This window comes from Protomyctophum bolini, assembly GCF_963924005.1.
Source record: "Protomyctophum bolini genome assembly, chromosome: 16".
Classification (NCBI taxonomy): Eukaryota; Metazoa; Chordata; class Actinopteri; order Myctophiformes; family Myctophidae; genus Protomyctophum; species Protomyctophum bolini.
In genome coordinates this window covers 372,501-400,000 of record NC_137877.1, presented here as the reverse complement: position 1 = coordinate 400,000, position 27,500 = coordinate 372,501, and the positions used below count along the sequence as shown (strand labels likewise).

Genomic DNA, 27,500 nt, shown 5'->3' with positions numbered 1-27,500 from the left:
ACAAAACAATACTACAACATGACGTAACGATATCATCCTGATGACTACAAAACAATACTACAACATGACGTAACGATATCATCCTGATGACTACAAAACAATACTACAACATGACGTAACGATATCATCCTGATGACTACAAAACAATGACTACAACATGACGTAACGATATCATCCTGATGACTACAAAACAATGACTACAACATGACGTAACGATTATCATCCGCTCCCGACAGGATCACACGGATATTTTAAGTATTTATATTTCTATATTTTCAGAGTATTCCCTGAACAGTGCAGACCTGTCCTCACTCTCTGGGTTCAACAGTTCGTCTCTACATCTGGGTTCTATGAGTGGATGGCAACAGCACCTCTATGGGTACGTACTGGTACTACACTACCCAGAATCCATCTGGGTTCAATGAGCAGATGGCAACAAAGTGCTTTGAGTAAAAGCACTCGCTATAAAAAAAAAGCGCTATAAAAATGCAATCCATTTAATTAACTTGTGAACTCTCTCTGTCTGTCTCTCTCTCTCTCTGTCTGTCTCTCTCTCTCTCTCTCTCTGTCTCTCTCTCTCTCTGTCTCTCTCTCTCTCTGTCTGTCTCTCTCTCTCTCTCTCTGTCTCTCTCTCTCTCTCTCTCTCTCTCTCTCTCTCTCTCTCTCTCTCTCTCCACAGAGACAGACAGTTCTGCCAGAGCAACCTGTCTGTGGGTTCGGGGGGTCAGACAGGTCAAATGCACATCAAGTCGGAACCCGTCTCACCTCCTCGCTCCGGCAGTGGTGGAGCCTATGGAGGGGGTGTGGCCCAGCAGCAGCAGTCCTCGGCCAATCAGCAGCAGCATGGGGGCGGCGGGCCTCAGGGGCGCTCCCCGGTGGACAGTCTGAGCAGCTGCGGCTCCGAGGACTCTGAGGCCGCCGCCCACAACCACACGCATCATCACCACCGCGGGCCAATCACGGGAGGAGGCGGAGACTTCCTCAACCCCTCCGCCCTGCTCATTGGAGGACGAGGAGGAGGAGGAGGTCACGCCTCTGACGAGCGACACATTGACAGCCCGTCAATCAAGCGGGTGCGCCTGTCAGCGGAGGGCTGGGCCACATGATCCATAAGCCACGCCCACTCCCTGAAGCCACGCCCCCCCCCCTAACCCTTTAACACATTGATCGCCAGTAATCAATTAATTAATAAAACTCTCCCGCCAACGAGCGACCCTATAGCCCCTCCCATAAACAGCTTTGTGTGTTTGTGTGCACCCCATAGCGATGATCTGATTGGCCGATCACCCCATAGCGATGATCTGATTGGCCGATCACCCCATAGCGATGATCTGATTGGCCAATCACCCCATACCGATGATCTGATTGGCCGATCACCCCATAGCGAAGATTTCATTGGCTGTTTGTTTAAGTCCTCAAAACAAACATTACATTTATCTTTATTGTCTATGAGGCGTTTTCTTAAACAAGCATCGTTGAAATACAAACCGTATATAGGAGGGACTAGGGGAGGGGCCAGGGGAGGAGCTAGGGGAGGAGCTAGGGGAGGAGCTAGGGGAGGGGCTAGCGCTCCTCAAATATGAAACATAACTTCCGGTTAATTTCCGGTATAGTGTCCGTCTCCTAGCAACCGTCTCCTAGCAACCATAGCGTCGTCGACACGTTGGCGGAGACCGCCCTCTAGTGTGTAACCAGTGAAAACACGGCTGGAGGTCAATGTGTTTTAAATGTTTATTTTGTTTTGCCGAGAGCGTGCGCGTGTCCGTGCACACGTACGTAGCGTGCACGTGCGTGAGCTCCACATATTGGGAGTTCTGTAAAGCAGTTTGGGTGTTACGGTGTGCGTGCGTGCGTGTGTGCGCGTGTGCGTGCGTGCATGCGTGCGTGCGTGCGTGTGTGCGCGTGTGCGTGCGTGCGTCCTTGCGGGAACTATGCATAAAGTTGTGTTGTGTCTGATTTAAAAAAACTGAAAAACCATAAAATAATCATGTATGCATATTCTATCTCTACGTGTGTTGGTGTGTATGTGTACATATATGCATATCAAATACATAGACATAGTACTATGTGGACATATATGCATATCAAATACATAGTACTCTGTGTACATACTCATATATGCATATCAAATACATACAGAGTAAAGTCAGGTACTCAAGTTTCCTAAAGTTAAAAAAAACGGAAAAAAAACGTACAATTTGTCTCAGCGATATTATACCAGTGACTAGAGATATGAAAAAATACAAAACACGAGCGCACGACTGTGCGCGTTTGTGTGTGTGTGTGTTTGCGTGTGCGTGCGTGCCTGCGTGTGAGCGTGCGTGTGCGTGTGCGTGTGCGTGTGTGTGTGCGTGTGCGTGTGTGTCTAGCACTTGAGGTGTTCCAGTACAATCTAATTTACTCTGCTGTTAATTAATGAACTAATTAAATCCTTAGATTGATGTCATGTTGGCAGGTTCAACGTATTTATGTAAATAAGGGGGTGGAGTTTAGGGGGGGGGGGGGGGACAAAAACGTTGCCAGAAACATTTATTTACTCTTTACAAAAAAAACGAGAAGCTTAATTAATTAATTATGCAAAACATTTTGAAGGACTGTACAGGTCAAAAGGTCAAAGCGGGGCGGGAACCCTTTGAAGGGGGGGGCGGGGTTAGTGTTTGTTTCTCTAGCGCCACCTTGAGGGGAACACCTGCACTGCGACGTTAAGAAGCTACGCTAACCGCTAGCTAAAGAAAACACCCTTGGGTCTCGCATTATTATTATTGTTGTTATTGTTATTGTCATTATTATTGTTATTATTAAAAAAATCAGTATTAATAAACCTTTTAAAAAAGTTTAAAAAAATGTAAAAAAAACAAAACAATTGTACGATAAATTTAAACACTTGCTTATATTTTCATATGAAAGGAAATTACAACGCGAAGCAATTTTGTGGCTTTTTGTAGTTTCTAAGCCAGAATGTGTTTTTTGATAGCTTTGCTAATTAGGAGGAGGTCGGCGGTGGTTGGTTGGAATTAATTGGGCCGCGCCCCATATAGGCCACGCCCCTCGACCACGCCCACTAAGCCATGAAAACCATACGGGGACAAACGAATCGATGCTTTTGCCGAATAAAGCGTTTTAACTCTTTGTAGAGGTTTAACGGAATAAAGCGTTTTAACTCTTTGTAGAGGTTTAACGGAATAAAGCGTTTTAACTCTTTTAGAGGTTTTCTTTTTAAAACGTGTATTTCTAACTATATTATTATAATAATGGTAATATTAAGAATCTTTAAAAAAAAGAAAAAAAATCTGTGAAATTAACATGCTTGTGTATAGCTTTCTAATATATAAATATATATATAATATTTGTTTTGTTTTGTTTTTTTCCTTGTGTGTGCGGGCTGCACGTCAATCATATCTGAACCCATGTGACCTGTCTGTCTGGAGGCGGGACCTGATGATGTCACACCCACTGATGATGTCATTGACCCTCCCCCACAACAGAAAGATACTTCCCCTTTAATTTGGATCGTTTCAAATTGTTTCACGCAGACACACACACACACACACACAGGTCATCAGGTCAAGTCTTCAGAACAGAGGTTGTTCTGAAAAAAATTATAATAATAAAAAAGAACAAACAGCGAAGGACAAAGAGTGACCGGTCTGAACCGGTTTGAACCGGTCTCAACCGGTCTAAACTGGTCTAAAGCACCGGTCTGAACCGAACCAGTTTGAACCGGTCTAAACTGGTCTAAAGTACCGGTCTGACCCGGTGTCACTGGCTCCATCTATCAGGCCAGGCTCAATGTTTATTTTCAGATAAAAAGTTTGAGTTAGATTTTTTCTTTTATCTCTGATTTTGATGATGTTGGAAACTAGCCACATTCTCTCGTCTCTCTCTCTCTCTCTGTTACATAGTGTTAATGGTAGTCTCTCTATCTATCTCTCCGTGCATAACGATTGGTTGCCATTGTGTTTGTGTATTTCCTGTAAGCAGTGTGTTCAGTCAGAGAGGCGGAGCCTCCAAAATACACCTGATTTATGCTTTTATAATTGTTATTATTATAAATATTATTATGTTTTCATTCAAAGGATTGACGTTACAAAAAACAGCAACTATATCACATGCCGTACATGTATGTATGTATGTATGTACATATATGGACTGTATACATGTATGTATGTATGTATGTATGTATGTATGTACATATATGGACTGTATACATGTATGTATGTATGTATGTACGTACATATATGGACTGTATACATGTATGTGTTTGCGAAGGAAAAACCAAAGCCGCTAACATTTCTGTAACAAGGTTTTTATTTCATTGTTCACCTTAATTAATTCATTAATTAATTTAATGGTTTTATGGTTGCAACAAGCATTGGAACAAACAAAGGAAAAAAAAACACTCAATAAAATAATTTTGCTCAAAATGTACATTAAGTTTTGACATTTTCAATTTTGAACGTCGTTCATGTGTGTCGGAATGAGCAACACCGCAGTACTGCCGAATTATGAACCCGCTTTTACCTCGCTGAGAAGGTCCAATCCGATTGGTCGGTTTAGATTTTTCAGTTTTTCTGTTCTAGGAATAATTCTAAAATATGTCCAGTTCATTGATATAAAAAACGTTGATCGGTGCGTCTCAAAGTGGGGTCTTCATGGTGAGGACCCCCAGGGGTCCTTGAGGGGGTTCCAGGGGGTCCGGGGACCCGGTTCCAGAAGGTCCGGGGACCCCCTTGAGGGGGTTCCAGAAGGTCCGGGGACCCCCAGGGGTCCTTGAGGGGGTTCCAGAAGGTCCGGGGACCCCCAGGGGTCCTTGAGGGGGTTGCAGGTAAATGACTGACAGTTATATAAACCAAATGGAGGCTTTACGGGTGTGTCGCTCTGAGAGGGTGCAAATGGAACCATTCGGACAGTAAACGGTGAAGCGACACTTTTTTATAGAGAACCACAGTGTGACTGTAGGTGGCGCTATTCCCCCTGGCTCACAGACAGTTAACCACAGTGTGACTGTAGGTGGCGCTATTCCCCCTGGCTCACAGACAGTTAACCACAGTGTGACAGTAGGTGGCGCTATCCCCCTGGCTCACAGACAGTTAACCACAGTGTGACTGTAGGTGCCGCTATTCCCCCTGGCTCACAGACAGTTAACCACAGTGTGACAGTAGGTGGCGCTATTCCCCCAGGCTCACAGACAGTTAACCACAGTGTGACAGTAGGTGGCGCTATTCCCCCTGGCTCACAGACAGTTAACCACAGTGTGACAGTAGGTGGCGCTATTCCCCCTGGCTCACAGACAGTTAACCACAGTATGACTGTAGGTGGCGCTATTCCCCCTGGCTCACAGACAGTTAACCACAGTGTGACAGTAGGTGGCGCTATCCCCCTGGCTCACAGACAGTTAACCACAGTGTGACTGTAGGTGGCACTATTCCCCCTGGCTCACAGACAGTTAACCACAGTGTGACTGTAGGTGGCGCTATCCCCCTGGCTCACAGACAGTTAACCACAGTGTGACTGTAGGTGGCGCTATTCCCCCTGGCTCACAGACAGTTAACCACAGTGTGACTGTAGGTGGCGCTATTCCCCCAGGCTCACTGACGTAAGTTTTTTATTGTAAATCCCACAGAGAAACGTTACATATAAAAAAATAAACATTTTAATCGCACCACGGAACCTTTCTCACAGGACGAGTTTCGATCATTCCTGCGATCATTAAAGCGATTTTAAACGTACAATCCGATGAATTAATAAAGGTGATTATAGACATTACTCTGTGGTTCATTGAATATAATGGGTAATAATAGGTCTGTTAAATCAACAGTCTGATCCTCACAGGATAACACAGTGAGGTCTGTTAAATCAACAGTCTGATCCTCACAGGATAACACAGTGAGGTCTGTTAAATCAACAGTCTGATCCTCACAGGATAACACAGTGAGGTCTGTTAAATCAACAGTTTGAAATATAAACCTTTACAGAAATGTTAACACGACAGAAAGAAAGAAAGAAACGGCTCCAAAACGTCCGACTGTAAAACAATTATGATCAAAATGTAGCTGGTATAAAAGTGAAAGAATCGTGTTGTAACCCTGCGGTTTAGAAAGGGGGGATTGTTCCTTTAACAGGAGGAGTTAAAATTATGATTTGTTTGTTTTTGTTTGTTTGTTGTTTTTGGAACGCACGTTTTCAGCGACATAAGCTGGCCTTTGTCGCCCCCTGGAGGATGAATGATGTCATTAAATTAAAAAAGTTAAAAAACGCAAAACAAAACAAACGTCTGTGGAACTCAAGGGGTTAACTTCTAAACCATTAAGCTGTTAATTTTATGTGGAGAAAACACTGCCCCCTGCTGGAGGGATGATGAAATGTTCTTTGTATTTTGCAGATTTCAGTAAAGTTTCAGCTTTCTTAGTTACCCTGACGTGAGTCTGTGTGAGGTCATTGAGTCTGTGTGAGGTCATTGAGTCTGTGTGAGGTCATTGAGTCTGTGTGACGTCATTGAGTCTTTGTGAGGTCATTGAGTCAGTGTGAGGTCATTGAGTCTGTGTGAGGTCATTGAGTCTGTGTGAGGTCATTGAGTCTGTGTGAGGTCATTGAGTCTGTGTGAGGTCATTGAGTCTTTGTGAGGTCATTGAGTCAGGGAAGTGTTCCAAATCTTCTAAACGTCATTAAAATATATTTTTGTGTGAGGTGATACTTGGAGAGACAGATATTTATTATTCTGTGAGGTAGTAGTTGCTGTAAAAATTTCAAAAAACATGGGCTATAACCCATCGTTTTTGTCATTTCGTCATTTTTTTCAAATCCTCAAAAATGATGAAAAACGGTGCGCTATAGTATGCCGTACGATATGGGCTATAGCCCACGGTCCAAAATGATGAGAAACGAGGCTAACTTTTTTTTCCAAAATTTCAAAAAACATGGGCTATAACCCATCGTTTTTGTAATTTTGTCATTTTTTTCAAATCTTCAAAAATGATGAAAAACTGCGCGCTATAGTATGCCGTACGATATGGGCTATAGCCCACGGTCCAAAATGATGAGAAACGAGGCTAACTTTTTTTTTCAAAATTTCAAAAAACATGGGCTATAACCCAACGTTTTTGTCATTTCGTCATTTTTTTCAAATCCTCAAAAATGATGAAAAACGGCGCGCTATAGTATGCCGTACGATATGGGCTATAGCCCACGGTCCAAAATGATGAGAAACGAGGCTAACTTTTTTTTCCAAAATTTCAAAAAACATGGGCTATAACCCATCGTTTTTGTCATTTCGTAATTTTTTTCAAATCTTCAAAAATGATGAAAAACTGCGCGCTATAGTATGCCGTACGATATGGGCTATAGCCCACGGTCCAAAATGATGAGAAACGAGGCTAACTTTTTTTTCCAAAATTTCAAAAAACATGGGCTATAACCCATCGTTTTTTTAATTTTTTAATTTTTTTCAAATCTTCAAAAATGATGAAAAACTGCGCGCTATAGTATGCCGTACGATATGGGCTATAGCCCACGGTCCAAAATGATGAGAAACGAGGCTAACTTTTTTTTTCAAAATTTCAAAAAACATGGGCTATAACCCATCGTTTTTGTCATTTCGTCATTTATTTCAAATCCTCAAAAATGATGAAAAACGGCGCGCTATAGTATGCCGTACGATATGGGCTATAGCCCACGGTCCAAAATGATGAGAAACGAGGCTAACTTTTTTTTCCAAAATTTCAAAAAACATGGGCTATAACCCATCGTTTTTGTCATTTTGTCATTTTTTTCAAATCCTCAAAAATGATGAAAAACGGCGCGCTATAGTATGCCGTACGATATGGGCTATAGCCCACGGTCCAAAATGATGAGAAACGAGGCTAACTTTTTTTTCCAAAATTTCAAAAAACATGGGCTATAACCCATCGTTTTTGTCATTTCGTCATTTTTTTCAAATCCTCAAAAATGATGAAAAACGGCGCGCTATAGTATGCCGTACGATATGGGCTATAGCCTATGGTCCAAAATGATGAGAAACGAGGCTAACTTTTTTTTTCAAAATTTCAAAAAACATGGGCTATAACCCAACGTTTTTGTCATTTCGTCATTTTTTTCAAATCCTCAAAAATGATGAAAAACGGCGCGCTATAGTATGCCGTACGATATGGGCTATAGCCCACGGTCCAAAATGATGAGAAACGAGGCTAACTTTTTTTTCCAAAATTTCAAAAAACATGGGCTATAACCCATCGTTTTTGTCATTTCGTCATTTTTTTCAAATCTTCAAAAATGATGAAAAACTGCGCGCTATAGTAAGCCGTACGATATGGGCTATAGCCCACGGTCCAAAATGATGAGAAACGAGGCTAACTTTTTTTTCCAAAATTTCAAAAAACATGGGCTATAACCCATCGTTTTTGTCATTTTGTCATTTTTTTCAAATCCTCAAAAATGATGAAAAACGGCGCGCTATAGTATGCCGTACGATATGGGCTATAGCCCACGGTCCAAAATGATGAGAAACGAGGCTAACTTTTTTTTCCAAAATTTCAAAAAACATGGGCTATAACCCATCGTTTTTGTCATTTTGTCATTTTTTTCAAATCTTCAAAAATGATGAAAAACTGCGCGCTATAGTATGCCGTACGATATGGGCTATAGCCCACGGTCCAAAATGATGAGAAACGAGGCTAACTTTTTTTTCCAAAATTTCAAAAAACATGGGCTATAACCCATCGTTTTTGTCATTTTGTCATTTTTTTCAAATCTTCAAAAATGATGAAAAACTGCGCGCTATAGTATGCCGTACGATATGGGCTATAGCCCACGGTCCAAAATGATGAGAAACGAGGCTAACTTTTTTTTTCAAAATTTCAAAAAACATGGGCTATAACCCATCGTTTTTGTCATTTCGTCATTTATTTCAAATCCTCAAAAATGATGAAAAACGGCGCGCTATAGTATGCCGTACGATATGGGCTATAGCCCACGGTCCAAAATGATGAGAAACGAGGCTAACTTTTTTTTCCAAAATTTCAAAAAACATGGGCTATAACCCATCGTTTTTGTCATTTTGTCATTTTTTTCAAATCCTCAAAAATGATGAAAAACGGCGCGCTATAGTATGCCGTACGATATGGGCTATAGCCCACGGTCCAAAATGATGAGAAACGAGGCTAACTTTTTTTTCCAAAATTTCAAAAAACATGGGCTATAACCCATCGTTTTTGTCATTTCGTCATTTTTTTCAAATCCTCAAAAATGATGAAAAACGGCGCGCTATAGTATGCCGTACGATATGGGCTATAGCCTATGGTCCAAAATGATGAGAAACGAGGCTAACTTTTTTTTTCAAAATTTCAAAAAACATGGGCTATAACCCAACGTTTTTGTCATTTCGTCATTTTTTTCAAATCCTCAAAAATGATGAAAAACGGCGCGCTATAGTATGCCGTACGATATGGGCTATAGCCCACGGTCCAAAATGATGAGAAACGAGGCTAACTTTTTTTTCCAAAATTTCAAAAAACATGGGCTATAACCCATCGTTTTTGTCATTTCGTCATTTTTTTCAAATCTTCAAAAATGATGAAAAACTGCGCGCTATAGTAAGCCGTACGATATGGGCTATAGCCCACGGTCCAAAATGATGAGAAACGAGGCTAACTTTTTTTTCCAAAATTTCAAAAAACATGGGCTATAACCCATCGTTTTTGTCATTTTGTCATTTTTTTCAAATCCTCAAAAATGATGAAAAACGGCGCGCTATAGTATGCCGTACGATATGGGCTATAGCCCACGGTCCAAAATGATGAGAAACGAGGCTAACTTTTTTTTCCAAAATTTCAAAAAACATGGGCTATAACCCATCGTTTTTGTCATTTTGTCATTTTTTTCAAATCTTCAAAAATGATGAAAAACTGCGCGCTATAGTATGCCGTACGATATGGGCTATAGCCCACGGTCCAAAATGATGAGAAACGAGGCTAACTTTTTTTTCCAAAATTTCAAAAAACATGGGCTATAACCCATCGTTTTTGTCATTTTGTCATTTTTTTCAAATCTTCAAAAATGATGAAAAACAGCGCGCTATAGTATGCCGTACGATATGGGCTATAGCCCACGGTCCAAAATGATGAGAAACGAGGCTAACTTTTTTTTCAAAATTTAAAAAAACATGGGCTATAACCCATCGTTTTTGTCATTTCGTCATTTTTTTTCAAATCCTCAGAAATGATGAAAAACGGCGCGCTATAGTATGCCGTACGATATGGGCTATAGCCCACGGTCCAAAATGATGAGAAACGAGGCTAACTTTTTTTTCCAAAATTTCAAAAAACATGGGCTATAACCCATCGTTTTTGTCATTTCGTCATTTTTTTCAAATCCTCAAAAATGATGAAAAACGGCGCGCTATAGTATGCCGTACGATATGGGCTATAGCCTATGGTCCAAAATGATGAGAAACGAGGCTAACTTTTTTTTTCAAAATTTCAAAAAACATGGGCTATAACCCAACGTTTTTGTCATTTCGTCATTTTTTTCAAATCCTCAAAAATGATGAAAAACGGCGCGCTATAGTATGCCGTACGATATGGGCTATAGCCCACGGTCCAAAATGATGAGAAACGAGGCTAACTTTTTTTTCCAAAATTTCAAAAAACATGGGCTATAACCCATCGTTTTTGTCATTTCGTAATTTTTTTCAAATCTTCAAAAATGATGAAAAACTGCGCGCTATAGTATGCCGTACGATATGGGCTATAGTCCACGGTCCAAAATGATGAGAAACGAGGCTAACTTTTTTTTCCAAAATTTCAAAAAACATGGGCTATAACCCATCGTTTTTGTCATTTTGTCATTTTTTTCAAATCCTCAAAAATGATGAAAAACTGCGCGCTATAGTATGCCGTACGATATGGGCTATAGCCCACGGTCCAAAATGATGAGAAACGAGGCTAACTTTTTTTTCCAAAATTTCAAAAAACATGGGCTATAACCCATCGTTTTTGTCATTTCGTAATTTTTTTCAAATCCTCAAAAATGATGAAAAACTGCGCGCTATAGTATGCGGTACGATATGGGCTATAGTCCACGGTCCAAAATGATGAGAAACGAGGCTAACTTTTTTTTCAAAATTTCAAAAAACATGGGCTATAACCCAACGTTTTTGTCATTTCGTCATTTTTTTCAAATCCTCAAAAATGATGAAAAACGGCGCGCTATAGTATGCCGTACGATATGGGCTATAGCCCACGGTCCAAAATGATGAGAAACGAGGCTAACTTTTTTTTCCAAAATTTCAAAAAACATGGGCTATAACCCATCGTTTTTGTCATTTCGTCATTTTTTTCAAATCTTCAAAAATGATGAAAAACTGCGCGCTATAGTATGCCGTACGATATGGGCTATAGCCCACGGTCCAAAATGATGAGAAACGAGGCTAACTTTTTTTTCCAAAATTTCAAAAAACATGGGCTATAACCCATCGTTTTTGTCATTTTGTCATTTTTTTCAAATCTTCAAAAATGATGAAAAACAGCGCGCTATAGTATGCCGTACGATATGGGCTATAGCCCACGGTCCAAAATGATGAGAAACGAGGCTAACTTTTTTTTCAAAATTTAAAAAAACATGGGCTATAACCCATCGTTTTTGTCATTTCGTCTTTTTTTCAAATCCTCAAAAATGATGAAAAACGGCGCGCTATAGTATGCCGTACGATATGGGCTATAGCCCATGGTCCAAAATGATGAGAAACGAGGCTAACTTTTTTTTTCAAAATTTCAAAAAACATGGGCTATAACCCATCGTTTTTGTCATTTCGTCATTTTTTTCAAATCCTCAAAAATGATGAAAAACGGCGCGCTATAGTATGCCGTACGATATGGGCTATAGCCCACGGTCCAAAATGATGAGAAACGAGGCTAACTTTTTTTTCCAAAATTTCAAAAAACATGGGCTATAACCCATCGTTTTTGTCATTTCGTAATTTTTTTCAAATCTTCAAAAATGATGAAAAACTGCGCGCTATAGTATGCCGTACGATATGGGCTATAGCCCACGGTCCAAAATGATGAGAAACGAGGCTAACTTTTTTTTTCAAAATTTCAAAAAACATGGGCTATAACCCATCGTTTTTGTCATTTCGTCATTTTTTTCAAATCCTCAAAAATGATGAAAAACGGCGCGCTATAGTATGCCGTACGATATGGGCTATAGCCCACGGTCCAAAATGATGAGAAACGAGGCTAACTTTTTTTTCCAAAATTTCAAAAAACATGGGCTATAACCCATCGTTTTTGTCATTTCGTCATTTTTTTCAAATCTTCAAAAATTATGAAAAACTGCGCGCTATAGTATGCCGTACGATATGGGCTATAGCCCACGGTCCAAAATGATGAGAAACGAGGCTAACTTTTTTTTTCAAAATTTCAAAAAACATGGGCTATAACCCATCGTTTTTGTCATTTCGTCATTTTTTTCAAATCCTCAAAAATTATGAAAAACGGCGCGCTATAGTATGCCGTACGATATGGGCTATAGCCCACGGTCCAAAATGATGAGAAACAAGGCAAATTTTTTTTTTCAAAATTTCAAAAAACATGGGCTATAACCCATCGTTTTTGTCATTTCGTCATTTATTTCAAATCCTCAAAAATGATGAAAAACGGCGCGCTATAGTATGCCGTACGATATGGGCTATAGCCCACGGTCCAAAATGATGAGAAACGAGGCTAACTTTTTTTTCCAAAATTTCAAAAAACATGGGCTATAACCCATCGTTTTTGTCATTTCGTCATTTTTTTCAAATCTTCAAAAATGATGAAAAACTGCGCGCTATAGTATGCCGTACGATATGGGCTATAGCCCACGGTCCAAAATGATGAGAAACGAGGCTAACTTTTTTTTTCAAAATTTAAAAAAACATGGGCTATAACCCATCGTTTTTGTCATTTCGTCATTTTTTTCAAATCCTCAAAAATGATGAAAAACGGCGCGCTATAGTATGCCGTACGATATGGGCTATAACCCATGGTCCAAAATGATGAGAAACGAGGCTAACTTTTTTTTTCAAAATTTCAAAAAACATGGGCTATAACCCATCGTTTTTGTCATTTCGTCATTTTTTTCAAATCCTCAAAAATGATGAAAAACGGCGCGCTATAGTATGCCGTACGATATGGGCTATAGCCCACGGTCCAAAATGATGAGAAACGAGGCTAATTTTTTTTTTCAAAATTTCAAAAAACATGGGCTATAACCCATCGTTTTTGTCATTTCGTCATTTATTTCAAATCCTCAGAAATGATGAAAAACGGCGCGCTATAGTATGCCGTACGATATGGGCTATAGCCCACGGTCCAAAATGATGAGAAACGAGGCTATTTTTTTTTTTCCAAAATTTCAAAAAACATGGGCTATAACCCATCGTTTTTGTCATTTCGTCATTTTTTTCAAATCCTCAAAAATGATGAAAAACGGCGTGCTATAGTATGCCGTACGATATGGGCTATAGCCCAGTGATACTCAACCTCAGGCCCGCGCGCCACATCAGGCCCGCGGGACCATTATGACTGGCCCACCAATGAAAATCTAAAAAAAAAGAAGAAAAACAAATCTGGAAAATGAAATAAAAATAAATAAATCTGAATGAAGTTATCTTTAATTACATTATTATAAGTAATACTATAATAAGTATTAAAATAAAAAATTAAAATAATTGAGGAAGGCAGACAGCTACTCATAGACAGACAGACAGCTACTCATGGACAATTGGACAGGCAGGAAGGCAGACAGCTACTCATAAACAGGCAGACAGACAGCTACTCATGGACAATTAGGCAGGCAGGCAGACAGCTACTCATAGACAGGCAGACAGACAGCTACTCATGGACAATTAGGCAGGCAGGCAGACAGCTACTCAGACAGGCAGACAGACAGCTACTTATGGACAATTGGACAGGCAGGCAGGCAGACAGACAGACAGCTACTCATAGACAGGCAGGCAGACAGCTACTCATAGACAGGCAGACAGTAAGACAGCTACTCATTGACAGACAGACAAATAACTACTCATGGACAGACAGACAGACAGGCAGGCAGGCAGGCAAAGAGCTACTCATGTTATGTTATTATGTTATTATAACAGCTACTCATGTTATGTGCAATAATTTGTGCAGTTATGGAAACAGCTCTTTGTGTTTATGCAAGAAAATGTAACACATTTATTTATTTACATATTGTGTGCATGCACATTGTACTTTGATACATTTTGCGAAAATAAAGCAATTGAAAGAGAGAAGTTATCAAGTATCATTAATGTCGTAATTTTATCTACTGGCCCCTGGCCCCTTGCCATTTTTGTAATGTGGCCCACAGGTAAATCTATTTGAGTATCCCTGCTATAGACGATGTAACTGTCCCAGAAATGGGTATTTTGTACTTTTCTATTTCTATTTTTCTATTTTTAGTTTCTATTCTATTTTATTGCTTATCTTTCTGAAAATGTATATGTGAACTTTATAGGTATGTTATTTGGGTACATATAGATGCATGGTGATATAGTGCCATCTACTGTGCTCTGTTTTGTGGTCTATCTGGTTCCTGGGAAGGTTGAATTGGGCTCACCTGCTCTAATCACCTCATTCTAATCACCTCATTTAAAGCACCTGTTGGGTCTTTTGCATGTCAGATCAGAACAAACAGAGTAGAGCTGCAGAGAGGAGCTCTCTCATGTCTGACATGACATGACAAAGATAAGAGAAAATAATATAATATGAAAGAACTTAACTGAACTCCTGAATAATCTGTGCAGAAGGCGCATAGGGTACGTTCCCAATTGTTTTGTTTGTCTGTAAAAGTTATATTGCCAACCATAACATAGTACATTTCCTTTCCTTAGTCCAGTTACCCTGGGTAAACATAGTACCTTTCCTTTCCTTAGTCCAGTTACCCTGGGTAAACATAGTACCTTTCCTTTCCTTAGTCCAGTTACCCTGGGTAAACATAGTACCTTTTGTCCAGTTACCCTGGGTAAACATAGTACCTTTAGTCCAGTTACCCTGGGTAAACATAGTACCTTTCCTTTCCTTAGTCCAGTTACCCTGGGTAAACATAGTACCTTTTGTCCAGTTACCCTGGGTAAACATAGTACCTTTCCTTTCCTTTAGCTGTTCTCTGTGCGCAATACTGTTGCGCTTTGAAGTATAAATGTCTCCTAGGGTGCATCTCACTAGTCAACACACAATGCAGTATAAATGTCTCCTAGGGTGCATCTCACTAGTCAACACACAATGAAGTATAAATGTCTCCAAGGGTGCGTCTCACTAGTCAACACACAATGAAGTATAAATGTCTCCTAGGGTGCATCTCACTAGTCAACACACAATGAAGTATAAATGTCTCCTAGGGTGCATCTCACTAGTCAACACACAATGCAGTATAAATGTCTCCTAGGGTGCATCTCACTAGTCAACACACAATGAAGTATAAATGTCTCCAAGGGTGCGTCTCACTAGTCAACACACAATGAAGTATAAATGTCTCCTAGGGTGCATCTCACTAGCCAACACACAATGCAGTATAAATGTCTCCTAGGCCTCACTAGTCAACACACAAGAGGATGACTGTTCTATCATTCATTCCATCCTTTATATCCACTCCTGTTGAGCCTGTGAGCTGCATGTGGTTCATCCACACAGCCAACAGATGGCAGCATTTCCTCATCTAGTGTCTGGTGGTTGCTCTACCAGATATTAGTGTGAATATGAAGGTCAACAATGACCTAAATATTACGTTTAGATACTTGTTCTATGAACCAAATGGACCCTTAGATCCATATCTAGGACATTATCTACGTATGTAGGCCTACATATGGAACCAAATGGACCCTTACAGGCCTGTAACTGAGAGTGTAACACAACTCAGGGTTAAATTAGCTTATGATAATAATATTATTAATAATAATAATAATGTAGAAGTGGTTCCTGTGTTCTCAAAGCGTGCTAAAGCTGAGAGCCTGACACGTATCCATTACTGTGTGTGTGTGTGTGTGTGTGTGTGTGTGTGTGTGTGTGTGTGTGTGTGTGTGTGTGTGTGTGTGTGTGTGTGTGTGTGTGTGTGTGTGTGTGTGTGTACGTGCGTGGAGAGGGGGGACAATGCGTCCTCAGTGTGTGTCTCAACAAAAGGAGGCAGGGACCTGTTTAAATTTCAGAGCACTTCCCCCCGCTCCCCCCTCCCCACACACACACACACACACACACACACACACACACACACACAACCTAACCCCACCCCCTTGTTGAAAAGAAATGAAAGGGGGAAAAATTCTTGGGACACTCACAGCTCAAGTGTGTGTGTGTGTGTGTGTGTGTGTGTGTGTGTGTGTGTGTGTGTGTGTGTGTGTGTGTGTGTGTGTGTGTCAGATGGAACGCTCAGTGATTCTCACACGGAGACTAAATTTCACCGATCGGGAACTTCACAGCGGTTTGTCTCTGAATCCACGACGTCCGGATGGATTATATTATAACGTCTGCATGGATTTATGGATTATTATTTCGGACATATTCTTTAATATTAATATCAACAGGATAACGTCTGCATGGATGGATATATTCTGATTTTTATCATTTCTTTCTCTTTTTGGGAATTTTTTTAGGTCTTATCTTTCTCTGACTCGATGGACAGATCACAGACTTACTGACATGATTGACAGATGTCAGACTGACTGACGTGTGATTGACAGATGTCAGACGGACTGACGTGTGATTGACACGTGTCAGACTGACGCGTTGCTGCTTTGAAGAGTAAGTGAAGTGAGGTGTTTTTTTTAGGGTCACTGCTTTTGCAGACCATGGGGTCATCTGGGGTCATCTGGGGTCACTCAGGAGGCCATGGTCAAGGTGGTTATTTAACCCATTTCGGTGTTAGCATCATGTCCTGCTTTAGCTATTGAAAAATAGCAGATCTCCAAGCTCTGGCGCGCTACGAGCTTGTAGGTCTGCTATTTTTGAAAAATGGAAGAACGACTGACATAGAAGACATGGCTTTTTCAGAAAACTGTCAGGATGTAGAAGACATTGAATAGAATCTGATCTCAGGTCAGAATAGAAAACTGTCAGGATGTAGAAGAGGTTTATAGAATCTGATCTCAGGTCAGAATGGAAAACTGTCAGGATGTAGAAGACGTTTATAGAATCTGATCTCAGGTCAGAATGGAAAACTGTCAGGATGGAGAAGACGTTTATAGAATCTGATCTCAGGTCAGAATGGGTTAAACCAGTGGTTCATGTCAAGGACCCCCAAATTGACACTAATTAGCCCCGCCTAGGGTTAGGGTTAAAGGGTTAGGGTTAACCCTAACCCTGCGCGGGAGGAGATTCTGAGCTGTGATTGAATGTAATAATTTTGAACGTGTGTGTGTGTGTGTGTGTGTGTGTGTGTGTGTGTGTGTGTGTGTGTGTGTGTGTGTGTGTGTGTGTGTGTGTGTGTGTGTGTGTGTGTGTGTGTGTGTGTGTGTGTGTGTGTGTCCATGCATGCGTGTGACCATGTCTGTGTCTGTGTCTTTGTCTGTGTGCGTGCGTGGGTGCGTGGGTGTGTTCAGCATTGCATTGTTGTCGTGTGTGTTAATTGTCATCTGATCCCTCACTTCCCATATGTCTGTTCTCAAGTGTCAAAATGTAATCCATGGGGCGAGAGAGCTTTGTCACCAGACTCTCTCTCTCTCTCAAATACACGCACACACACACACACACACACACACACACACACACACACACACAAGGAAATTCTGCCCAAGAGCCTTGTTGTTTGATTTACTTTCCGTCAGTTTGATGTAGTGACAGATTGTTATCGTTTATAAAAGAATGGATTCTGTTTCACCATGAGGTGTAGTGACAGTTTAATATATTACTATAGTGACAGTTTAATTATGTTATTATAGTGACAGTTTAATATGTTTTTATAGTGACACTTTAATATGTTATTATATTGTTATAGTGACACTTTAATATATTATTATAGTGACAGTTTAATATGTTATTATATTATTATAGTGACACTTTAATATATTATTATTATATTGTTATAGTGACAGTTTGCTAAAGGTTTAGGCTGTTGTTGGTGAGTTTGGAATTGAGAGACTCCTCGACATGCATTTTGCTGACTGAGTCAATCAGGAACAATGTTCAGTTACAGTACAGTTACAGTACAGTTACAGTACAGTTACAGTACAGTTACAGAGACTTACAGGCAGCATTCATGTAGTTTAATGTAAAGCTTGTCTCGCGTTGCCAGACTGTTGACTCTCGCTATTTCCAAATGCTTCCGTCGTACAGTCTGGAGCAACGGAAGCTCTGATCATGAGTAAAATATAAATGCTTCCGTCATACAGTCTGGAGCAACGGAAGCTCTGATCACGAGTCGAATATAAATGCTTCCGTCATACAGTCTGGAGCAACGGAAGCTCTGATCATGAGTCGAATATAAATGCTTCCGTCGTACAGTCTGGAGCAACGGAAGCTCTGATCACGAGTCGAATATAAATGCTTCCGTCATACAGTCTGGAGCAACGGAAGCTCTGATCACGAGTCGAATATTAATGCTTCCGTCATACAGTCTGGAGCAACGGAAGCTCTGATCACGAGTCGAATATAAATGCTTCCGTCATACAGTCTGGAGCAACGGAAGCTCTGATCACGAGTAAAATATAAATGCTTCCGTCGTACAGTCTGGAGCAACGGAAGCTCTGATCATGAGTAAAATATAAATGCTTCCGTCGTACAGTCTGGAGCAACGGAAGCTCTGATCATGAGTAAAATATAAATGCTTCCGTCGTACAGTCTGGAGCAACGGAAGCTCTGATCACGAGTCAAATATAAATGCTTCCGTCGTACAGTCTGGAGCAACGGAAGCTCTGATCACGAAACAGGAAGTGTTTCCTTTGTTATCTTTGTAGTTGTGTAGTTTTTCAGAATGTAGGAAGGGATGTTTTGTACTTTTAGAAACAGGAAGTGTGTTGATATCTTTGTAGTTCTGTACTTTCTTTCAGAACCAGGAAGTGTGTTGTTATCTTTGGTTGTCTAGCTGTATGTAGTGTTCGTCATAAAGCTAGATAACCGGAAGTAAAGACCACTTCTACTCTCATCTGACCCCTGACCCCTCACCCCCTGACCCTGAGCCACAGCCTTTGGTGTCACACTGGACCGCGTCTCGCGTAGCCAGACAACTAGTCTCTGAATGTAGAGTCTGGAACTACGGCTCCCCAAGTCCCAATGAGGAAGCTGTCATTTCCGTTCATGAAAATACATCTTAAAATAACTTTAAAGCTTATTTCCATTTCTGCTAATCAGCAGCAAGCGATATATATATATAAGATGTATGCTTAGACGATTTCTATTTATATTAGGATGAATGTGCGCAACTGTAAAGATGACACAGAAGTGGGGAGGAGGCTCCACTTCCACTTTATATTTGACACATGATCAGAGCTTCTGTTGCTCCAGACTGTACGACGGAACACCGTCAACACACTGTGTGTATGTATGTGTGCTTTCTGGCTTTGAGTTCATTTAAGGTAGACTAGTACGCAGTGGCTGTGTGTGTGTGTGTGTGTGTGTGTGTGTGTGTGTGTGTGTGTGTGTGTGTGTGTGTGTGTGTGTGTGTGTGTGTGTGTGTGTGTGTGTGTGTGTGTGTGTGTGTGTGTGTGTGTGTGTGTGTGTGTGTGTGTGTGTGTGTGTGTGTGGGAGGAGGGAGATGAGAGGGGAGGGGTCTTCTTAATTGATTCTGTGAACCTGAGGACAATCCTGTTCCCACGCTACTGGGGGCCGGTGTGTGTGTGTGTGTGTGTGTGGGGGGGGGGGGGGGGGGGCAGACAGACAGACAGACAGACAGAGGGGTCAAGGGTCATATGAAAAGACGTCAAGTTCACCAAAACTCATCTGTATTCCCAAAGAACAGTCTGCTGGTCTGTCTGTCTGTCTGTCTGTCTGTCTGTCTGTCTGTCTGTCTGTCTGTCTGTCTGTCTGTCTGCCAGTCTGTCTGTCTGCCAGTCTGTCTGTCTGTCTGTCTGCCATGGTGACTAAAGGAAGGGACTAGTGGACATTTTACACTTGCATGCTGAAAATAGCAGATCTACAAGCTCACAACGCGTTGCAGTGCGACACGCTGTGAGCGTGTGGATCTGCTATTTTCAGTAAGTGTGAAATCAGTCATTACGACGGAATCAAGGCCCGCCAAAACACATCTTATAGTCGACTAAAATAACCTTATGATCATTTAGTCGACTAGTTTAGACCCACAGGCAGGCCAAGTCCCAAGAGCTGGCCTTTCATTGGTCCAGACCAGCTTCAATTGGACTTCAATGGAACTCTCTCTCTCTCTCTCTCTCTCTCTCTCTCTCTCAGCCAAGCGGATAATGACCCGCTATTGTCCCGGAGGGTGGGGGGGGCGGGGGGGGGGGGGGGGTAACCAGAGACACTGAGGTTTGTGTGTGTGTGTGTGTGTGTGTGTGTGTGTGTGTGTGTGTGTGTGTGTGTGTGTGTGTGTGTGTGTGTGTGTGTGTTGAGTTCAGATCTAAAGCTGTTGGATTGATTAATTGGAATTAATCCTCTGTGTGACAAATGTTAACATGCTAAACACTAATGATTATAAATGTTTAAATGTTATATTAAATATTACTGTTTCTAAGTATAAACGAAATGGTTTCCACGTCCAGAAAATAAACATAACATAACATCCCAAACCAACATCAAGTATCTCATTTATATTCTGCTTAATTAATACATAATGCCTGTTATTAGCAGACCCTCCCCCCCTCCTCATTTAGCAGACCCCCCCCCCCCCCCTCCCATTAATTCATGGTCAAGTTCAAATGCAAAGTGCACAAGATGTCACGCTATTCAAACGACACAGACAGACAGACAGACAGACAGACAGACAGACAGACAGACAGACAGACGTATTCTGTGAGTCTCTCTGGATAAATAATAAATATTAGATAGTAAATAATAAATAATAGATAATAAATAATAAATGTCAGATAGTAAAGTGAAGCGCGGAGATAAAAAGTGTGTCACTCACTCAATCCTTCTTAGAGCCAAGGATGCATTATTTAATATTTACACTGTCCTATAAATCATTATTTAATATTTACTGTCCTGGAAATCCTTTATCCTCAAACAGCTGGCATGTAGCACTCTTTTCACTTTACAGCGTGAAGCTGCTTTGTAATAACCATGAACTGCTAACGAGGAATTGCTATTCATTTACCATGAACTGTAACATTGCATTCTTCTTATTTATTGGTCCCCCTCATATGATGTTTGCACTTTTGTATCTTTTTTTCTACTGTATGAATATGTGATGTGAATGTGAGTCTATCTGTATGTCTGTTTTTAGAGCCACTGAAACACATTCCAATTCCGACTACAGATGATTAACTGTGCAGGTATATGGATTAGACAAATTATTAAATAATGTGTATTGTCCCTGTTAAACTAAAATAAACTTTATTATTTGTTATTGTTTTTATTATTATTATTATTATTATTATTAGTAGTAGCAGTAGTATCTATTATAGTAGTAATAATAATATGAACAACTAAAACCACTGACAAAATCATTTCTCCTCATTTTACGGCTCAATTTACAATAAGAAAAGTATAGGCTTTGCTGCCACCCTGTGGTGATAACGGCACATTACAGAATGCTTGTTGCAGTTTAACCGCAAAGGTTGTTTTAAAGCAATATAATACACTTTAACGATGATTCTACAGCGTTTATAATGAGAGAAACTAACTACTATAATGTTAATAGTTGTACAAGTTCATAAACTTCATCAATAATCAGTACTGTAGCTGTTGAAAGGTTTTATACGTTATTAAAAGCAGAAATGTCTGTTGTTTACATCGAGTGTTGTTTAGTTCTGAAGTGACCAGATTCTGGTTGAGGTTTCCGGTGTGTTACATTGAAATCGGTGACCTATCGAATGCTGTGACTGCTAGCTGCTAGCTAGCGTTTCAAATTATGTAAAAACTAAAACGTCCTACATTTGATGTAAAAACTGTTCTTTATTTCAACACATCCAACTATTAGTAGCCTAATAATTTACACAATGAATGGACTGTCCTTTAAAGCAACGATAACCCTTAATAATAGCTATAAAGATAAGACAAGAATAACAATAACTTAAGCTAATGCTCGTGATCTAGCGTCCCGTGGTGGATGGAACATGTAGTTTTTACAGGCTAGAATGTAGTTCTCCTAGCGACCCGTGGTGGATGGAACATGTAGTTCTTAGAGTCCTTACGTGTAGTTCTTCTAGCGGCCCGTGGTGGATGGAACATGTAGTCTTTACAGGCTAGAATGTAGTTCTCCTAGCGACCCGTGGTGGATGGAACATGTAGTTCTTAGAGTCCTTAAGTGTAGTTCTTCTAGCGGCCCATGGTGGATGGAACATGTAGTTCTTGGGTTTAGAAATGTAGTTCTTTTAGCGGCCCGTGGTGGATGGATTATGTAGTTCTTAAGTGTAGTCCTTATGGCCACGTCCGGTATTATTGTGAAGAGAAAACGGACGTTCTCACGTGGCGTTTGATGTGAAACTTGACAGTGGAATGTGGTTTATTGTGAAGAGAAAACGGAAGTGCTCACGTGGTTACTAAAGGTATAACGTGACGCAGCTAGCCAGTTAGCATGTTAGCAACAGCATGTCAACATGATGCTCTGTTCTATGACAGACTTATAAACCTTTCTACAGTTATAATAGTTATTATTTATGATGTAATATTGTAACATTTATTGTCTCTCATTATAAACGCTGTAGATTCATAGTTACAGTTTATTATTGTTTAAAACAAGCAGGTTAGCGTTAGACAAAGATATTATTATATTATCTATGGTTAATCTGCAACATGTATTGTGTAATGTGCCGTTATCACCACTTGGTGGGAGCAAAGACTACATTTTGCCTATATATTGTAAATGGAGCTGTAGTTCAGCGGTTTGTATGTAATCTGAGAACCCATCGTCAAAAAAGAAAGGAAAAACAGCGCCCTGATTTCCTTTGTATTGTAGCTAATGTGAATAAAGAAATGTGTTACATTGCAATTTATAGAGAACATTATCATATTAATTTATCATTGTTAAGTTCACTCTGTATATCCACGGGCATAATAATAATACTAATAATAATGATGCCATTACAAAGAAATGTGTTAAATAAAACGAAATTAACTGCTCTAAATTAACTTAATTAAGCAGTCACCGTCTCTGTCTCATGTTATTGATTGATTTATTGATTTTACAGAGTATAGAGATCGATTACTAATTTACTATACAATCAAATACATCTGTATACAAGATAATTTCAGATTTCAGAGAGGGAGGGAAATACTAAATTAACTGTTGGTAAAGGGTCGTTTGGTATTCAATTTAAACATTATTAGACGTAATATTTAAACCAAGTAGACATAATTAAAAAAAACAAGCAAAAAATTAAATAAAAGCAAATAAGAAACTTAACTAAACAAGCCTCTTTATGTTTATGCTAAAACATACCATATTTGTAAAACGTAGTAAAGTCATATAGAATTAAAATAAGAGTGAAGTACTTAATTATAGTACACAACTACCAATATTTACAGAAGAATAGCCGCTTATAATAGCCGCTATAAACGGCCGCTATAAGCGGCCAGAGCCGCTTATAATAACAAGCAGACATGGCAACACGGATCCGTTTGTAGTCTTTGATGTAGTTCTTTTTGGGGAGGGGGGGTCCACATGCCCCTCCCAAAAACACATATTTTACGTTTTATCACAACCTAAAAAAACCCCACTAGATCCTGTTTAGAATCACAACAACTTTTAATGAGATGGAAAAATTATAAACATGTATAATTAATAATGATTTAACTCACGGGTGTATTTATGAACAGGCGACGTGCGAGGACAGCCCGGCGCGAGCGGTGACCTCTAAGCGGGAGGACCCCCCCGAGAAGCACAGATCTACGAGATCTCAACGCGCCGCTCCGGCGACGCGTTGAGATCTTGTAGGTCTGCGCTTTTCCCCCCAAACACACCACAGTCCTCTCCAGGTCTGGTTTGGGAAGAGAAGAGGAGAGAAAACCTCCATCCTGATGAAGATCTAAACATCAAAACTGTTCCGCTGCTTGGAGATAAAACCTTAGAGAGGATAGAGAAGATAAGATGTTTTAGTTTAAGCTTTTTAGAGGCTTATAGGAGGTTATAGGAGGGAAGGAGGCAGACAGATCCCTTCTCTAGCAGATCTACACACCATCATCATCACACTGGATCCGCTGGTCAGAGAGAGAAGGATAGAGAAGGATAAATAAACTAAAAAATGTTTTAGTTAAAAGTGTCCGGCTGGAGGGATCCATGAGGGGGTGACAGCCCAGCCTCACAGCCCAGCCACGGTGCCTGTTCCCCGGGCTGCAGGGAGCTCCAGACGCCGCTGATCTCCTCCTCTCACAGCCCCGGCCACGGTGCCTGTTCCCCGGGCTGCAGAGAGCTCCAGGCCCCGCTGATCTCCTCTCTGCTAAAAGCATCAAACATGGTGAGGTCTATTTATTATATATTGTGTGTTTTATTACTTTATTATTTGTGTTTTTATGCTTGAGGTCTTTAAAGCTCCCATTAGGATTGAATGGAGCTGCAGTGTTTAGCTAACATGCTAACTGTCACTGTGTGCGTGTGCGTGCGTATATCTGCTATAATCTGTGTGAAGGAACACAGATTATGTAGAACACATTGTTTTATTATATAGATATTCTACTGTTAGACGGATTGATTGAACATTTCAAGCACATTACAATGATGTTAGGTTCTTATGATCCTATAGGTGACTATATTTCTATGTATGTGATGTATCACCATGTGTTGTTCTGCTTACTGTAAATCACTCTGGATTAAGAGAGGCTGATAAATGAATACATTGGAAATTGGACAGACAGGCACTGTGTATTTATGTCACTGTCTTTTGAAAGTGTGTGTGTGTGTGTGTGTGTGTGTGTGTGTGTGTGTGTGTGTGTGCGCGTCTTGCTATGTAAACAAACATCACTTCATTCACAGTCATGAAATGAACAATACGTTAATATTTACTGTAAATATAAGAGCCTGGGGTTCCCTTCTCTCTCTCTCTCTCTCTTTCTCTCTCTCTCTCTCTCTCTCTCTCTCTCTCTCTCTGTGTGTGTGTGTAAGTGATAAATACATATTAGCCAGAAGAGGTATTATTGTTATTGCTGTCTGTCTGTCTGTCTGTCTGTCTGTCTGTCTGTCTGTCTGTCTGTCTGTCTGTCTGCTCCTGTCTCACATGGCTCCTCCTCCTCTCTGTTTCGCAGGCTGTGATTGGTGTACAGCTGGTGGTTACCATGGTGATGGCCAGCGTCATCTCCAAAATCATCCCTCATTATTCCTTCGCAAGATGGCTACTGTGTAGCGGCAGGTAATTAGTATTATTCATGCTCTGAGTTTCACTGTACAGAATAGTATATACCCTTTAGGTACTGTACAGATATTGTACATGTAGGAGCCAAAGAGTCACTGATTTCACCTTTTTGGTGATGGGTGGTGCAGTATGTAGTTCAGACTGGGTGATGTAGTTCAGACTGGGTGATGTAGTTCAGACTGGATGATGTAGTTCAGACTGGGTGATGTAGTTCAGACTGGGTGATGTAGTTCAGACTGGGTGGGGTGCAGTACGTCGTTCAGACTAGTCATTGGTCCGTCCTAACCCAGGGGTGGGCAACTATAGTTCCACACTCACTCCATAGGGCCACTATAGTTCCACACTCACTCCAGAGGGCCACTATAGTTCCACACTCACTCCATAGGGCCATTATAGTTCCACACTCACTCCAGAGGGCCACTATAGTTCCACACTCACTCCATAGGGCCACTATAGTTCCACACTCATTCCAGAGGGCCACTATAGTTCCACACTCACTCCATAGGGCCACTATAGTTCCATACTCCAGAGGGCCACTATAGTTCCGCACTCACTCTAGAGGGCCACTATAGTTCCACACTCACTCCAGAGGGCCACTATAGTTCCACACTCACTCCAGAGGGCCACTATAGTTCCACACTCACTCCATAGGGCCACTATAGTTCCACACTCATTCCAGAGGGCCACTATAGTTCCACACTCACTCCATAGGGCCACTATAGTTCCATACTCACTCCAGAGGGCCACTATAGTTCCACACTCACTCTAGAGGGGCACTATAGTTCCACACTCACTCCAGAGGGCCACTATAGTTCCACACTCACTCCATAGGGCCACTATAGTTCCATACTCACTCCAGAGGGCCACTATAGTTCCACACTCACTCCAGAGGACCACTATAGTTCCACACTCACTCCAGAGGTCCACTATAGTTCCACACTCACTCTAGAGGGCCACTATAGTTCCACACTCACTCCAGGCTACTATAGTTCCACACTCACTCCAGAACTAATATGGACATAATATAAAGCTTCTAATATGGACTGAAGTAATTAAAGCAGGTCATGTTTGCATGTTTGGAATTGTAACAGCCAAAATCAATAATATTTCAGTATTCCAAAATAATCTAAGGGCCACATTAAGTGTATGCCCTAACCATAACCGCAAGCACGGGAGCAGCGCATAATGCTCCGTCGGAATTACATGCGGTCCCCGATGGGTGTAGGCTCCGCATTGGCGCTGCTCGCATACCCACAGCCCTCCTATGAGACACAGACTTGTTTCTGAACTGCCCACAGCCCTCCTATGAGACACAGACTGGTTTCTGAACCGCCCACAGCCCTCCTATGAGACACAGACTGGTTTCTGAACCGCCCACAGCCCTCCTATGAGACACAGACTGGTTTCTGTGTCTCATAGGAGGGCTGTGGGCGGTTCAGACTGGTTTCTGAACCGCCCACAGCCCTCCTATGAGACACAGACTGGTTTGCAGTTCACGCTCCAACCACTAGGGCCGAGTGCTTCAACGCTGGGGGCTTGGTATGAACTGGTAGTGGATGGATTCATTTCCTCCGCTGTGATGTAATTTTCTCCGCTGTGATGTCATTTCCTGTGCAGTCTGGAGTGGTTCCAGCACCCGACAGACGAGGAGCTGAGGACGTTGGCGGGAAAACAACAACCCAAGAAGAAGAAAGACAGGTGCGTTGGTGTGAAAATGTACGCTGATTGGTCCCTGAAAATGTTGCTGATTGGTCGGGCTGGGCCAAGCCTCGGGTTCTGTGGAAAAAAAGAAAATCTGTTTTGTGTGTATTTACACACACACACACACACACACACACTTAAGGGGCTGCCAGACTTATTAAAGAGCCGCGCACTGTGCACGGCTTCTCTTTCCGGGTTTTTAGACGGCTGGTGGATGGAAAATAAGCTCCACTTCCCCGGACGACTTGCGCGGCGCCCATATTCCCAGAAACGCTCTCCTCCGCGCCAGTCGTCCGCGGAGGTGGAGCTTAATTAGGTAGGCCAATCAGAGGCAGACGGGCAGTGTTGGTAGGTCAAT

The 27,500-nt window shown here is 41.2% G+C and overlaps 2 protein-coding genes and 1 long non-coding RNA gene across 3 annotated transcripts in view; all 3 read left to right on the top strand.

Moving 5' to 3' along the window:
• LOC308330685 (myocyte-specific enhancer factor 2C-like) overlaps window positions 1–2,248 on the top strand; it is a 13,432-nt gene extending 11,184 nt beyond the window's left edge. The window contains exons 6-7 of the mRNA XM_080785656.1: window positions 280–379; window positions 680–2,248. Coding sequence (XP_080641782.1) covers window positions 280–379; window positions 680–1,106 — 527 coding nt within the window. The 3' untranslated portion in view covers window positions 1,107–2,248. The remainder of the gene's footprint in view (window positions 1–279; window positions 380–679) is intronic.
• A 311-nt stretch (window positions 2,249–2,559) lies between these two features.
• On the top strand, window positions 2,560–6,418 carry LOC308330230. The gene is made up of 2 exons (XR_013965475.1): window positions 2,560–5,846; window positions 5,937–6,418. It is a non-coding gene; the product is annotated as an uncharacterized lncRNA (long non-coding RNA).
• A 17,708-nt stretch (window positions 6,419–24,126) lies between these two features.
• tmem161b (transmembrane protein 161B) overlaps window positions 24,127–27,500 on the top strand; it is a 17,514-nt gene continuing 14,140 nt past the window's right edge. The window contains exons 1-3 of the mRNA XM_080785112.1: window positions 24,127–24,550; window positions 25,335–25,438; window positions 27,059–27,139. Coding sequence (XP_080641238.1) covers window positions 24,548–24,550; window positions 25,335–25,438; window positions 27,059–27,139 — 188 coding nt within the window. The 5' untranslated portion in view covers window positions 24,127–24,547. The remainder of the gene's footprint in view (window positions 24,551–25,334; window positions 25,439–27,058; window positions 27,140–27,500) is intronic.